Source organism: Dasypus novemcinctus, chromosome X (assembly GCF_030445035.2).
Source record: "Dasypus novemcinctus isolate mDasNov1 chromosome X, mDasNov1.1.hap2, whole genome shotgun sequence".
Taxonomy (NCBI): Eukaryota; Metazoa; Chordata; class Mammalia; order Cingulata; family Dasypodidae; genus Dasypus; species Dasypus novemcinctus.
In genome coordinates, this window is record NC_080704.1 from 152,584,190 (window position 1) to 152,601,433 (window position 17,244).

A 17,244-nucleotide genomic window follows, 5' to 3' on the forward strand; every position below is an offset into this window, starting at 1 on the left:
CAGGAAAACTTTACTAAGCCAAATAAAGGTGATTGTAAAGCACTTGGCAAAATATAACCTGCTACATAAATACTTAAGAAAAGCTCAAGGCAATGCACACAAGGACAAGTAGGTCAAAAACTACTCAAGCTCTCTAGCCTGAAAAAGTCTTTGAAAGAGTGAAAATTATCTCCCTCACTTGGACTTCCTCAGCCACGTGGTGTTCCTCTGCCCTTACCCACGCTTTAGCCCTTGGCACTTCTCTAGATCTAGCTCTTCCCTCACTGATATATCTTTGTGGTTTGAGGGCTTCTAATTTTCATTCTGGGTGGTGGTTTCAAATACTATTTGGGGCAATAGACACTGAATTGTGTTCCTTCTGCTCAAAGTCCCACTGGGGTTATGCAGTGCTACGCGGGAAACGTTTTCTTTAAGGTTTAATTATGTGATTTTCATCCCAGTCTCTTCAGCAGAAACTGAAAATAACTCTGACAATATCTCCAACAGTCAATCTACCTGCTACCCTGGAACACCAAAGAGACCTGGAGGAGTCAAATGGAGAGTTTACTGCTGTCCTCATGAGAATGAATATACCTGGGGCTCCTTTAGAATCACTTTCACTTTGGTCTATTTGGGAAGCCATCGGGGAAAGAACTAGAACTTCAAAGTCATCAAGGCAACTTTGTGGCACTCCTCCTTTCAGACCCTTACCTCCCACTCCACCCCGCCCCCGATATCCTTGTCACAGGACTGCAAAGCCTGATAGAGCTGGAAAGAGCTTTACAGATCATTTGGTGCAAATCCTTCATTTTATAAAGGAAAGCAAAAGGCTGAAGGGCCGTGACTTGCCCACAGTCACACAACAAGTTCACAGTAGAGCTCATACCCAGGGTGGACTCCCAGCCTAGGGCTAAAGGGGCCCCAAAGATGGATTTACTACAAGTGCTATGTGTGCAGAGGAGCTTAAACAGAGGGTGAGCTTCAGATGTAGGCAAAGTCATCCCTTAGCAAGGTCTTAGAGGAGCAGTTAAGAGCCCCTGCTTCTTTCAATCCAGGGAATGTCACCTTACTGCCCTGAAAGGAAATGAGAGCAAAGAACATGGTAGGAAAAGTGGGAAAGGTTCTGCTACTCCAGTGGGCTTGGAACAGGGAGCGGACCAAGGAAAGAAGAGGATTTGGGAAGACCTTGGCAGCACCGGCCAGAGAAAGGTGGGTCAGAACATCCCTTCTGGGTCTACAGGACAGGACTGGAAAGCGAGCTTAGGCTGGGATTTCGGTAAAGAATGGGGGAAAGTAGGAGGACTTGAATCCCATCTCACTTACTGGTGGTGTGGGTTTTGGGAATTTACTTACCCTCATCAGTAACATGGAGTAATAATGCCCACCTGAAAAGGCTGTTGTGACAATTAACCTAGTTAAGTCACACGAAGTGCCTAGGACAGAGCCTGCCACACGGTAAACACCATAGAAAGCTGAGACTCTACTGCTGCAGTCCTGTGTTATGAAGCACTGGCAGTGTCACTGCATGCTGAGACAGGATTTGGGGGGGGGGGTGAAGAGAAGAGAGAAATGACCAGAATGCTTCAAAGGAATTTAAAAAAGTAATGGCAGAAAAACCAATGGAATGGCTGAGCTGCAGACAGAGAGCGCTCCCCTGGCTCTCCAGTGGAGGTAACCCCCCACACAACTGCATCTTTTCCCCAGATTTAGTAGCTGCCGGATGCATAGGTGCCAGTAGGGTGAACAACCATTTCGGTTTGCCCCCAAATGAGGGTTTTCCCAGAATCCGGGACTTTCTGGGCTAAAACTAGCAAAGTCTCAGGAAATCTGAAAGTCAATCGCCCTAGAGGCCAGAGGGTACTTTGACTGTTCGGGACTCTTATTTGTTCTAACCAAAGTGCAGAGTACTGCTGCTACATGCCATCCACCGGGGTTTGAAAAAGCGGGGTGATCCAGCAGTTATGTACAAGGAATTTTTTTTTTAGGAGTTACCAGGAATTGAACCCAGGATCTTGTAAATGGGAAGCAGTAGCTCAACCACTGAGCTACATCAGCTCCCCAATGAGAGTTGGTTTTTCCATTTGTTTGTTTTTAGGAGGTACTGGGGATCGAACCTGGGACCTCGTACATGGGAAGCAGGCCCTCAACCACTTGAGCTACATGTGCTCCCCTGTGTAGAGATTTTGAATGAGACTTTGTGTCTATGAAGAAGAAAAAAGTTTCCTAAATAAAGGGGTTCCATCAGGGGAGTGTTAGCCAATTTGTGGATGATGGTCTTTAGCAGGACATTCACAAGGTAAAGAATAGCCTCATTATCAGTGATTCTTATTTGTTTGCTTTGATTCTCTGATACATGCTGTTTTAATCCATATTCTATTCCCAACTCTGATATTATTATCTGTATTTGAAAGTAATAAAATGACATTATTTTTAAATTGTCTGTCACTCTGACTTTTCATTAACTTAAACTGATGCTCCCAATCTCTCAAATTATTTCCTTATCCAGGGCCAATTGGTTTCTTCAGTACCATGGTCTGATGTGTTTAAAAATATAATTTCTGTGTATAGGTGCATATGCTTAAGGAACAAAAATAAGAAAACAAATATTTCTGGAAAGAGGCTTAGAAAGACAGACTCAAGAAGCTGCTAAAGTGTCTGTGTTTGTAAAGGCACAGCTAATGCTATGTCAATTAGCCAATATATAGATAGATCAATTCAGGGCAGAACTTGCCCCCATATCTGATCTGCACCCCTACATTAACCCCTAATTAATAGAGGGTGATTTATAATTTTCAAAGTTCTTTTATGTGCATTTTCTTATCAGAGGCTCATAACCACCCAATGAGGTAGGCAGGGGAGGTTTTGTTTCCCTATTTTACAGAAGGAGAGAATAAAATATGGAGAGTTTCAGCATTCTGCCCAAAGTCATAATGGTGATACCATGGGAAGCTAATTCTGGTGGTCAGGCCTGTTACCCCCAAGTATGTTTATTTGTTGAGCTATTCAATTCAATGAACATGTGAGAAGAGTCTACTCTATGCCAGGCACAACTAAGCAATGAGGTTATAGAGATAGAAAACACCATCTGTTTGAAGAAGCTCGTGGAAGACTAGAGACAGCTGTGTAAAAGCTCTCAACACAGGGTTAATGGGATATTCTGGGTGTCAAGGGATCCTTAACCCAGACTAAGGCATGGTTTGTGGGTATTCGGGCATTTCAGGAGAAGACATGGAGTTAAGGAAAAGTAGAGGCCAGCCAGGCAAACAGTGCTTTTTCTGACTCCTTCTAGGACGATCCTTGTCTCAGCTCTCCCTAACAGTATTTGGAGATTAGCTACTCAGCATGGGTTCCTGCATACCACAACACCATATACCTCCCTCCACCCCAAAACTGGTATATTCCCAACTGTAGGTGAGAACACCTTACTCTGGCTTCTATTGAGCCTCCTCTCCTCTCAGCTCTGGGTCCCAAGATGTGCCCAGAAGCCAGGGGAAGAGTGAAAACGAGAGAGGAAATGAGCCGATCAAACCAGGGAAGAGTTCATTTGGATCTTTTTTAAGATCCACCTGACATGGATCCCTAAATTATGACAGGGTGAAAAGTGGAAGCTCCAGTGACACTGAAGCTACAAATCTGAATAAATTTCCTCTCACAGGGAAGTGAAACTTCATTATAAAGGAGACAAACCAAAAGATCAAAGCCACTCTCAACAGAATAAAATTGATCGGCTTGAGAAACTGAGAAAACAGGACCGATTTTAATGATCTCCTTCCTTTTCCACAAAGATTAATTCAAGGGTGACAGAAAAGACTTTAAAGCATTGGAAAACTAGATGGGACCAGATTCACCCTGGTTTCCAACATAAGGAATTGAGGAAGATTCCCTGAAAAATCACTCTTAAATAGTCATTGTGAGGAACTGTTGAAACTGGCTTTGCTGTGAAACAAGATATTGAAGGCAAGACCAGTGGCATCAGCTAGGACCATGGATGGGGATTTTGATGTTTTTGCACAAGGGAGAGGCAATCAGATAAAAATTAAAGGGGGTGAGTGGGGCTGTCTTCCTGAAGAGTTAAGAAATGGGTCATTGAAGGGAGGTAAAATCAGGCCTAGCTCAACCAATCTTCCAGTAAAGATCTGTAAGAGTTGTTTGTATAGGCTTCTTGTATCATAGCTACCCGGTCTTGAGAGCCTACTGTGTTCCACTGGAAATACTTTGCATTTCACAAGCTCTTTGAATCATCTCTCAACAACCTATTATCGTAAAAATTATTAACTCCATTACAAAGATCTTATATATAACTGCAGATGGGGAAGTGGGCCCTCACAGAAGACAAATAGCACATATGTACAGGAGCAGGAATTCAAAATTAGACTTGCTGACTCCAAAGTTGGGCACCGAAACACTCTACTACACTGCTTTATGATTACCATCTAACTTTGACATTAGCTTCCATGTGCTTTTCTCAACCCCCACCTTTTTGGCTATATTTCTCTCAGTTAAAATTCATCACAAAAACTCAAATATTATTTGGAAGTTGATTGAGTATAGAAAGAAAGGGAAAAAAACCTGGAAAGCCGAGTTTCTTTCAAAGGCGCCGCTAAAAGATTGGACTCTGAGGGAAGAACTGAGGCCAGCAGCAGTAAAGACTAGGTAGAAGCTGACAATTTCCTGGCCTGCAGGGGATAAACACCACCGAAACCACCACAACAAGGGAGCCAGAGAGGAGCCAGGGGCAGGATCGCTGGCAGGAGGATCCCAAGGAGGCTTCCTGAACATACCTTCTCCTGAGTTCTTCAGCCTCCAGGTCCCTGAGAGTCTGTTTTTCTTTAATGCTCAATGACTGGCTACCAAAAAGAGCCCCTCTGGGTTAGAGTAATTGGACTGAAACTTTGAGGATGTGTTACTGTTTGTGGAGGTCAGAGGAGTTCTAATGAAGGGATACTGATATGATTAAAGGAGACTGACCTTATCAGGGAAAGGTCAGGAGACTTATCACACCCTTGTCTTATCAGCCTTGTCTCAACCAGTTCTTCACCTCATTTACATGCTCTCTGGGGAGTGAATATAAAGTAATGGCAGATTTCAAAACTGTAAACACCTACCGACCAGGATGTCTACAGCCAAAACAGTATTGTGCTCATCAGTGATGCCAACATTACTCCAAACATGTCTGAACTCCTCTTTGGAAACCTCATTTAAAGCTGGTTTAAGCATCACAAGAAATACAGCCCTAGTATTTCATACTCTTATTTCACAGGACCCTAAATGGTATCATCCTGCTTGACCAGCCACCCCATTCAATGGTTTGGTTCCAAATGACTTCTAGGTATTTTTTAAAAATCCAATTTACCTTCACAGGAAGAAGAATGACCTACCCCTCTCTATGGTTTGCTCTGGACACTTATCTGGTCTGCTCAACCACACTATAATAAGGATGATAGCAACAACAACAAGAGCTACCATTTACAGTGCCTGTGTGCCCAAACTAAACTTGCCCATAGCCTGGTAGATTGGGTTTCATTAGCCCCTCCTTACAAATAAGTTAACAGGGTGGGAAGCTAAATGACTTGCCCAAAGCACACAATCAGTATCTGAACCAGGATTCATATCTGTCTGTCTGACCCCTAAAGACTGCACTCTTCCCAACACTCAATGATCCCCCGGCTCATCCTTCCTAACCCATCAGGGTTTTTTTGCGGTAATCATCAACTTGACCCACTGAAGATCTGCAGACAGCAAGTACTGCTCATAAGCCCACAGGGCTTTTTCCAAAGAAGATGCAGAAAAATGCTTTTAGCACTGGCAACATTAATTAAATCCCTCTATGACGTCCCAAAACGCCTAATTTGAATGAGGCAATAACATTTAGAGGGCATAGATGCTCTGGAATGTTAACGAAATAGGTTCTTAAAAAGTAGTTGGAGGGGAACGGATGCTTCAATAGATGTTCATCAATTGTAACAAATATACCAAACTAATGAAGGATGTTTTTAATGGGGGAAATTTTGGGAGGGGGAGGAGGCGGTATTTACAAGAATCTCCTTATATTTTGGGTGTATCATTTATATAATCTAAAGCTTCTTAAATAAAATAAAATAAAAATCTTTTAAAAAGTAGTTATGTTCAATATAATAACATGACTTCGGGAAGTGGTTTGACCTAATGTAAGGGGGAAATGGAAAGGAGAAATGAGATTATAAGGCTGTGAGTCTCTAAAAAAGAGTCTGGAGGTTGTCAGAAGGAATACCCCTATGTACAACTGAACAGAGTCTGAGAGACAGATAAGGTAGATACAACCCCAGGTATTGGTTCTTTTGAGGGATAAAGAGACCCACGGGTTCTATGGTCATGGCAGAAGGGGTTCACTGCCATGACAGATGGCCCTTCTTTGGAGCTGGTGTTTCTGCGTGATGGAATTGGACTCAGAGGGGATCTCCTTTCACAAGACTTGCATGCTACTTTATTGGAATTGTAGTAGGTGCTGGGTTTAAAATATATGTAGGGGATTTGAATCTCTGGACTGATAATATGACACCCAGGCCCAGAGCCTCAACAGACTTCAGCTCCTACACTTTGATTTATTGGACTTACTCCACTCAGCTAACATGGAGTTGAAGAAGGTCAACCACCACAACATGGAGCCTAGAGTGTCTACAACTAGAAGCGGGAGGAGTGCATCCAGTACCCATGTGGAATCTAAGCCCTCACTTGACATAGGTGTGCAATGGACACAACCAATCCAATGTCCACAGAGAAAATGTGGAATGGGTGTGGGAACGGTAGCCATGGGGGCTGCTGGGTGTGGGGAACGGGTGGAAGAGATGAGATGTGGAGGCGTTTTCCGGACATGGAGTTGTCCTGGATAGAGCTTCACGGACAATTACGGGACACTGTAGATCCCCCCAGGGCCCACTGGATGGAACGTGAGAGAGTCTGGGCTATGATGTGGACCATTGACTTTGGGGTGCAGTGATGCTCAGAGATGAACTTACCAGGTGCAATGGATGTGTCATGATGATGGGCGAGAGTGTTGCTGTGGGGGGAGTGGGGGGCGGGGGAGGTGGGGTTGAATGGGACCTCATATTTTTTTGTAATGTAATTAAAAAAATAATAATAATAAATAATTTTAAAAAAAGTAGTTATGTTCCTTCATGGTCCTACTACTCAGCCTTTATGGCTAGAGTATAAGAGCTCTGGTGCTTGGAGCTCTGATGGTTAAGAGGAGAAAGGATGTGGCTGCCATTGGATCACATTTCAAGGAAGAAATTATGAGGTGATATTTACCTGTGGAGGGTATAGATATGCTGGAACCTGCCTTAGAGCCCCCAGAATGTACTCCTTATAATGATAAAAATTAGCCCAGGAGGATTTGCCCAAGTACACAGTCTCTATCTGCTTAAATGAATAAACGATCCAGGTGGTCTTCTACTGACATATCATTGAGCTAAGAAAATGTCCCCTCCTGCTACTTCAGACATGACAGTCAATCAAGTACAGCCCTTCTCAAATGTGGCACGCCATATTAAGCTGTCAATCAGCAGGATACACTGTGTTTTTCTCACTCAATTCTGAAGGTAAAGCTACTGTATGTGACACCATATTCTTAAAGGATAAATGTCACTGCATTGCCATGGAGTAGGTGCTCATGAATAACCATCACTTAAGACTACTTTCAAGATAAATTCATGATAAAGAATATGCTAATCTAAGACCTTGGAGGTTATTACAAGGGGTATTTCCCAATTTTATGTGTCTTGCCTTAAGAATTTTGTAAATCTTGAGCTTTCATAAATATTTCATGCTAGACCAAATTAAGGCCTTTTTCTTTTTTTTTTTAAGATTTATTTATTTATTTTCCCCCTTCACCTCCCCTTCCTCCAACCCTGCTGTTTTTGGTGTCTGTGTCCATTCAGTGTGAGCTTCTGTATCTATTTCTTTTTGTCTCCTCTTTTTTTCACTTTTTCTCCTCTAGGATTCACCGGGACCTGATCCTGGGGACCTCTGATGTGGAGAGAGGTTCCCTTTCAGCTGTGCCACCTCAGTTCCTGGTTTCTACTGCGCTTCACCTTGACTCTCCCCTTTGTCTCTCTTTAGTTGCATCATCATTTTGCTGCGTGACTCACTTGCATGGGTACTGGCTCACCCTGTGGGCACTCGGCTCACCCTGTGGGCAATGGCTTGCCGCATAGGCATACTTTCTCTTTTTCTTTTTCACGAGGAGGCCCCAGGGATTGAACCTGGGTCCTCCCATATGGTAGGCGGAAGCCCTATCACTTGAGCCACATCCGCTTCCCAATGCCTTTTTCTATATACTCCATTTGTCCTAAAAAGCTTTTCCATGAAAATCTTGGATTATCTAAGGTAAGGTAGAATATGTAAACTGCCATACTAGCCAGCAGCATTTTACGTCACTTCTTTCATTCCAAGTCATACACTCAGGCAAACACATAGCAGTTCCCCAAATGAGACAGAATGAAGTGACATTATTTCCACTTCCAGAAAAGCTAAAGGAGAAAGGAAATCCAAAAAATGTCTGAGGGGAACCCAGAACTTTGGAGAAAGAGGGTGATAAAACAGCTACTGAAGCCCTATTTATCCCTCTTTCCCTCTTAACAGCCTTTCATAAGCAGAGCTTTCTGCAGAATTGGAGGGCAAAGAAGAACTAGCCATGAGGGAAAGGAACTAGAAGGTTGAAGACTGCCCCTCAGTTTGTAGTCCTCCAACCATCATGCCAAGGGCTGCTAAGAAGAGCTACTGAGCCTCATGTTCAGCATGTTTTTAGTCTGGATTATGCCTAGCCAACCTCTGAATCAAGTGACTTCAGGACTTGGCTCAACACCACTGAATATTATTTCCATCTTCCGTGGCTTACTTTTTCCTGTGCCCCTTTCTCTTGGCTCTGTATTTCACCTTACATATTGGCTTCCTCATTGCTGGCATTCACTGCCAGTTCCATGTACATTGACTGCCTTGAGCCCTTTGGAGAAAAGCCACCCTATAAACCAAACACACTAAAACTGGGTCAAGAATTCACTGTGATGCCTCTGAGGGGAACTCTTTCTGGACAGCTGGCTAATTTTCTTTCCTCATCCTTCTCATTGGGCTGTGACCTCCTCAGAGAGAACAGGCTCTCGATTCTTCTTCTTTCTCTCATTGGGTCTAGTATATACTAAGTTCTCTATCATTGTTACATGAATCTGAATTATCAGAGGTTAATTGTAAAGACAGGGAAACGGACTTTGGCCCAGTGGTTAGGGCGTCCGTCTACCATATGGGAGGTCTGCGGTTCAAACCCCGGGCCTCCTTGACCCGTGTGGAGCTGGCCATGCGCAGTGCTGATGCGCGCAAGGAGTGCCGTGCTACGCAAGGGTGTCCCCTGCGTGGGGAGCCCCACGCGCAAGGAGTGCGCCCGTGAGGAAAGCCGCCCAGCGTGAAAAGAAAGAGCAGCCTGCCCAGGAATGGCGCTGCCCACACTTCCCGTGCCGCTGACGACAACAGAAGCGGACAAAGAAACAAGACTCAGCAAATAGACACCAAGAACAGACAACCAGGGGAGGGGGGGAAATTAAATAAATAAATAAATCTTTTTTTAAAAAAAATTGTAAAGACAATTTTTCGCTCAAACTAGGGATTTTTGAACATGTATTGGCTTAACTAGTTTCTCTTACACTCATTTAAAGGTACTCTTGATTAAACAATAACATTTGGATTAGAAAGTATCAAACAGTCTGGAAGAAGAATGAAAAATTCAATTTCTAGGACATTTGTCCTAACAGTTCTAAAATGGATCTATGAGAATGCATTCGTTACATTTTCACTCTTCACACAGATGTTTTCAGTGCCAATGTAGGCAAAGGCTACATTTAGATATTGTTATGACCAGTATTACCTTATTACTGTGGGGTTCCTTTTTTTTTCTCTTGATCCCAGAGAATCTCTTATTGAAATTTTCTGTAGCTCCAAAAAGGCAAAGGATAGAGGATTTTCTGCCTTTAGCAATTGTAGGAAATCTCTGATTGTAGGTTATATATAGTTTGAATCAAAGAGAATAACTTTCATGCACCAAACTGGCTAATTTGAAGATTTCTCAGCCAAATCCTTGAAGATAATGTTCACCTCAAGCCAAGACAGGGTGGTGGTAGGGAGGTGAGAAAGACAGATGATAGGCTTATTTGATACTCCATGAGACTACATCTGTGAACGAATTCTATTAATTCATATTTCAGTTAACTGGATTCATGAGAGAAAAATTGAAAGGATGTGAAATAGGACCTTATTCAAAAAAACAATTAATCGTTTAACTTTTAAAAGTTAGTGACCTGTACATGCAGAGTAGGAGGGCATAACCATCTCTGATGACCTAGTTGAGGCAGATATTGCTTAGTATTTTCCTCAGTATCAATATTTCCCTTTTGATCAAGTGTCTCCACTGACTAATCGTGTTTCCTTTTAGGACCCTTGATTTTCATAAGTTTTCCTGGCTAGAAGTAAAATATTTTCAAAGGAACATAAACCCGACTCTATTAAGATAACAAAGTTACAAGCCATTTGACAATAGCAAGCGGCTACTTTTCCTTAAAACTTTAAATCAAATGAGAAATTCAATGGAAAGTTCTAGAAAGAGGTTTCACTATACATGAGACATAGAGTGAAAAGCTAATCTTTATAAATGGTACACACAGAGGGCACACATATCCTTAGGCTGAAAAACTTCTTATCATTCCTGAGTACAATTTGAAAAAAAAAAAACTAGTTTGACACTATTCCCTAGTTCCATCATTGCATTAGGTCAGTAATACAAGTACACGTTAATTATAACCCGAGGTTACTAACCAAGGAAGAATCACTTCCTGAACCACATTATCCTTATTCTGTCTGCAAAACATTTAATTTCCTCCCTCCCTCCCTTCTTCCCTATCTCCCTTCCTTCCTTCAATCCTTTCTGCCTTCCCTCCTTCTCCACTTTGATATATTTGACATTGTGGGCATTTTCTCTTTAAATATCATATTGTTTATACCTGTTTTAAAGTAGCATCTTTTTGAAAAGCCAAATACCAACAGCTTTTCTTCGACAATTTTTCAAACCATGTCATAGCAATTAAGTACATTTTCATGATGCTAATTAGTACCTGATGAGCTTTTAGGATGACACCTATGCACTAATTCTGTAGAGTGGAGTGGGTTGCACAGAGCCATTCATCACTCCAGCCTGATTCATGGTTCTAGAGAGGTCTCTCTCTGTGCAAGACCAGTGCATCATCCAGGGTGGCATGCAACCCCAGTCTCATTAGCACCTCATTCTCATTACCCTGGTCATTTCAATAGCTTTGGTGAAAAATAAGCTGTTTGTAGGTCTGCATTTTTACTTGCATTCGGGTGGAAGGAGGAAGAGGGAAAGAAGAGAAGTAACAAGAATTGAGCTTCCACTATGTGCCAACCTGCTATAGGTCTCCTTTCATGACTACAACAACTCACAACCACCATGTGAAATGTCCTTCCTTTACAGAGGAGGACCTTAAGGCTGTCTAGGTAAGTGACTCACTCAAGGACACACAATGAAGTAAGTAGCAGACCTGAGATACAAACCCAATTTCATCTGGCTCCAAGGCCTTTTTCTGTCCATTACATTACATTGATAATTAATTCTATTGAGCATCATGATTAATTATCTTAAGTCCCGGTGGTAGATCTCCTTAGGATGTAAGCTCCCCAAAGCAGATAATCTGCCTGTCCTGTACACCTCTGTACACCTAGAACCTAGCTTGATGCCTAGCACAAAGTAAATCAAAACAGAAATTTTGAAGGCAGGAATGAATACATAAATTGATAAGGAAAAAAAACTCCACAAGCTGGAGGGGCCCTAATCCAATCTTCCCTTTTTTAGATGAGGAAACCAAGGCCCAGAGTAATTAAGTAGCTTGCCCCAAGTCAAGCAACTATTAGTGGTATATTTATTAGTCAATTTCATGTCTCTACATTCTCTACTACACCAAAATACCACATGTACAAACATTTTTAAAAGGATGGTCATCAAATCTATGTGGTTTTCTAAGCATTCTACCCTCCTGATTTAATTTCTGAATTATAAACTACTCTTTACACACACAAATCAATGGAAGTTGGAATACCATTATCCCACTAAAATGGAAACTCCATGAGATCACAGAATATTGTCTGTTTTGTTCATGTCAGCATGCCTGGCACTTGGACGGTGCTCAGTAAATATTTGCTGAATAAATAAATACATATTATCTCCTTTCCAGAAGTGAGCAAGGTCTTCACAGATGATGACTATGGCATAGTTTATATCAGCAAATAGCTCAAATGATCAAACATTTCAGTAAAATTGTTCAATGAAATGGTACTCTTTCCCTCCCCTTCCTTTTCTCCTTCATCTTCAACTATAAAATGGTGAAAAATCAGGGAATTTATTTCATAGGATTGCTGTAAGGAGAAAAAGAGTTAATACATAGAAAGCATAGTGCCACATACATAATTAACTCTCAATAAATGGGCGCTATTACTACATTTTTGATTTCTTCAAATGAAATGAGTGAGGGCTCACATAATGAGGAAGTGGACGAAGGCAAAGACAAAAAATTGTTTAATGCTTTCTACTGTGTAAAATGCTGTTGAATACATAGATTTCTAGGTACTTCAAAGCTTGTAAGTTCTATGAGGACTCTAAGTTAAAGACAGCATCTGAACACATCGCAGAAGCTCTTGGGTATGTTTTCCTCTAGAACTTTTCTTGTGAAACTAAATGGAGGCAGAGAAAAGAAGTAACCTTGATACAAACATATGATAATCATTCTTCAAATATTGCCATATTTAAATTTCAAAAAAGATTACCTCTCCACAAGTTCCTGTCCATTCCAGCAAAGGGTGTCATTTTCAGCTACAGGGCTATGACTGCAAATGTAGCCAGGCAGAGCACTATAGAAGTTGATGAAAGATTTCAATTTTTGAATTAGCTCCCTGAAAGAGAAACAAAACATACACATTAAGAGGCAAGTAAACCCTGTATGAAAAAAAAAGCTTAATTTCCTTATCAGCATGACGGAAAGCCTCAGCCAGACTGATTAGGGCAATAAATGATTTTTAAAGACATTCTTGGCTACAAGGCCGCCATTTTGTTGGTTTTTTAAATCAATAAAATGATATTAGACAAAACGTTCCCTGCCATACAAAGTGATGATTTAATTCCAACATCCATTTTCTAACACTTTCAGCTTCTATTTTTTGTTCAGAGTACTGTTACATACATTCTCAAAGGTGCTGATTACAAGGCACACCGGAGCACTACATATCTTTTGGCTTGTGAGTGTAATTGAGCGCATTGATTGTAATTTACAATGCTATTACCCTAGAGATGGCCCCTTTCCATATAGGCTTTGGCTAATGGTTGCAGATCACAATCAAAAGGTGCTCACGGTAAGCTCGATGAAATTCGCCTAGCAATATAGTCAAGGAAACTCACGTATGCTAGAGGGGGAAGGTTTCTTTGTTCTTTGTATATTGTAATTCCTGAGGGGCTGGGATAGGAGGTGGAAATCCTAGTATATTTTATTATTTATTTGCTTTGGATTTTATGCTATGTATAATACTGGTGTGTGTATGCACGCCTGTATGTGTGTGTGAGAGAAACTACACAAGAGAGAGGTAGAGACATGCATATTATGTATTCAAATGTATAAACACACACATAAATACGGGCAAAATTTCTTGCCTATTAACTTATTACAGATATACATGAACACAATAGACTTGAGAAAAGTGGGTAGGCTTAAAAAGAAATATTAAAATAGCAATGTAATAGATTTCTAGTGGTGAACGAACAAAAATAAAATAATACACTTTATTTTCCAAAGCAATGTTCCTGGTAGAAAGAAAGTTAAAGCTTTCTTCCCCTCCAAATCTACCCTAAGTCTCTGTGAAGTTTTTGGCAACTGTGATTAGGGAATTTGCTGGCAGTGGAGAAATTATTCAATACTGTCTCCAGGCTAATAATGGGCTGGCTGATGTACAGGCCTCTGGAGCAGTCAGATGACTGAATCTTATTTGGACATTGGTGTGTGTCCTGGTCCCAGAAATGCCTTCTGGGATTTGTTCTCAGATCTGACCTGAAGAGGAAAACCAACAGAAAAAATTTTCTTGTATTTAATGCATTTTCCATTTTACTACAATAAAGTTATTCATTTCAACTACTGATTTAAGACAGAGGGATGAAAATAGAGAGATATAGAAAGAGACAGACATAGAGAGAGATGAGAGAAGGAGAGAGAGAGAGAGAGAAAGAGACAGAAAGACACACACACACACACACAGAGAACAACACTCAGCATGTCTTCACAATGTTTGGGTCATAGCAAAGCCTAATCAGGGTAATGGACAAAACAGATCAAGAAACATAGTAGGACTCATAGAACTCCTGATACCCTAACAGTTGCATTATGCTATGTCCACACCCTCTCCCAGCCTACTCCTGGTGGCTGGAACATCTTCAATCAATCTCCAAAGGGAAAAGGCTGAAAACAGGGCTCTGAAAATAAAAGTCAATATTATCGTTTCTCACAAAGGAAAAAGATGGGTTCAATTAAGGGCTAATAGGAGAGATGCTCTGTTTTACATGGTAATAATCTAGTTCCCAAGAGTAGAAACCGAAATACTAAAGACTGAGGCCAAATAGTTTCCCCCTCTCTGTTCCATGAAAGAAATGGAGTATGGCCATCAGTATATGGGAAACAATGTTCCCCTCTTTAATGAAAGAGTTTTCTCTAGGCTTCCTTCCACCTCCAAATTCACTCCCAGTAACACAGTGCTGGGAGGGGAAAACTGAACTCACAACAAGCCCTTTCAATTTCATTTCCCTAGAAGGTAAAGCCAATACCCAGAAATTCTCCCAGACTCCCAACCACTGCAGTATTCTTGGCTGATCATAAAGATCATCGACAAGTTGGAGAGGATTGGTATGTGTGTGTGTGTCAAAGAAAATGTCAAGGAGATGAAGGGCTGCAAAAAACATGAGACCTTCCACTTTAGTTTGGAAGGGTGTTATCTAGAAAGGTCAAGATGAAAGTCTAGGAAAACCACAAAGACACAACAAGGTGAGCACTACCTAGGTCATCAAATTCTAGAACTCAGGGGAATCTCTTTGACAAGTGAACAAAGTAAATTTGGGGCAATAAAAGGCCAGCCTAGTAGTTAGGATATTCATGACCTCCTCAGGACATACAGGATAGACCTAGGAAGAGATTAGGTGTTAACAAACTGCTTCGGAATTAGTGATTTTTAAGTTTAGAACAGTGTCATGTGGCAATCATGTGATAAAGGTGGTTGGATTCCTGAAACAGTCCCTTAAATCCTGGAATGGGAAGTACCAAAGAGCACTGATTTTGGAGTGTGACCCACCTGAATTTCAAATCTCACTTATGCAGGTAGGAAAACTTAGGCAAATTCTAAACTTCTCTGAGCCTTAATTTCCTTATATGGAAAATGAAGATGACAACAGCACCTATACCTCAAGGTTACTGTGATGATGAAATGAGATACAGGTAAAGCACTTACATAGTATTTAGCACAGCAAATTTCCCCCATAACAATCTATTACCAATATTACTGTTGTTATAATCCTGGTAAATTATATATATTATGGTCAACATAAATTTAGGTATGCAGGACAATTCATTTTTTATAAAAGTTGCAAATACATTTATATGCACAAGATAATTAAAGTCTCTTGTCTTGTAAGGCAGGTATTAATGAGCACAGCCATGCTCTCTACCAACATATTTCTTCCTTATATTCTTTTTCAAAGATGAGCTACTGGGTTGGGTAAATCATGGGACTAATCTGGTATAGAAGTTCATATGGCTTTTTTCTCCGAGCCTGACAGGAAGGTGGTGGTAGCCTTCACAGGATTGTTGTTAAAAGTATTAGTCCTGGGAAATGGATGTGGCTCAGGCACTTGGGCTCCCGTCTATCATATAGAGGGTCCAGGATTCAGTGTCCGGGGCCTTCTGGTGAAAGCGAGCTGGTCCATGTGGTGAGCTGGCCCACACGGGAGTGCCGCCCCACGTAGGAGTGCCAGCTGACGCAGAGAACTGGCGTAGCAGGGTGGCATAACAAAAAGAGACACAGAGGAGAGATGATGAGAGATGAAGCAGATCAGGGAGCTGAGAGCGCAGAATGATCACCTCTCCCACTCCAGAAGGTCCGAGGATCAGTTTCCAGACCTTCCTGGTGAGGGTGCAGGCAGATACAGGGAACACACAGCAAATGGACACAAAAAGCAGACACTGGGGGGGAAGGGGAAGGGGGATAAATAAGTAAATCTTTTGAAAAAATGTGTTATTCCTAACATTTCCTCTTTTAACCACTTTCACATATATAATTCAGTGCTGTTAGTTACATTCACAATGTTGTACTACTCTCCATTACCAAAACTTTACAATCAACCCCAATAGAAATTCTGCACAATTAAGCCTTAACTCCCCATTTCCTATCCCCAACCTAGACCATAGTAACCTATTATTCTAGATTCTGACTCTATGAATTTGATTATTCTAATTATTATTAGTGAGATCATACAATATCTGTCCACTTGTGTCTGGCTTCTATCACTCTGCATAATGCCCTCAAGATTCATCCAAGTTGTCATGTGTCCTAATTTTGTTTCTTCTTATAGCTGAATAGGATTCCACTATGTGTATATACCACATTTTCTTTATCCGTATATTGGTTGATGGACACTGGTTGCTTCCATCTTTTAGAAATCGTGAATAGGGAAACGGACTTTGGCCCAGAGGTTAGGGCGTCCGTCTACCATATGGGAGGTCCGCGGTTCAAACCCCGGGCCTCCTTGACCCGTGTGGAGCTGGCCATGCGCAGTGCTGATGCGCGCAAGGAGTGCCGTGCCACGCAAGGGTGTCCCCCGCGTGGGGGAGCCCCACGCGCAAAGGAGTGTGCCCGTGAGGAAAGCCGCCCAGCGTGAAAAGAAAGAGCAGCCTGCCCAGGAATGGCGCCGCCCACACTTCCCATGCTGCTGACGACAACAGAAGCGGACAAAGAAACAAGACGCAGCAAATAGACACCAAGAACAGACAACCAGGGGAGGGGGGGGAAATAAATAAATAAATAAATCTTAAAAAAAAAAAAAGAAATCGTGAATAATGCTGCTATGAACAACAGTGTGTAAATATCTGTTGGAATCACTGCCTTCACATCTTTTGGGTATATACCTAGTAATGTGATTGCCAGTTA

General features: G+C 41.6%; 1 protein-coding gene across 1 annotated transcript in view; it reads right to left on the minus strand.

Annotated features, from left to right (window-relative positions):
- The window catches only part of GPC3 (glypican 3), a 514,875-nt gene that overhangs the window by 161,249 nt on the left and 336,382 nt on the right, over window positions 1-17,244 (minus strand). Inside the window, exon 5 of the mRNA XM_058292375.2 lies at window positions 12,835-12,960. Coding sequence (XP_058148358.1) covers window positions 12,835-12,960 — 126 coding nt within the window. The remainder of the gene's footprint in view (window positions 1-12,834; window positions 12,961-17,244) is intronic.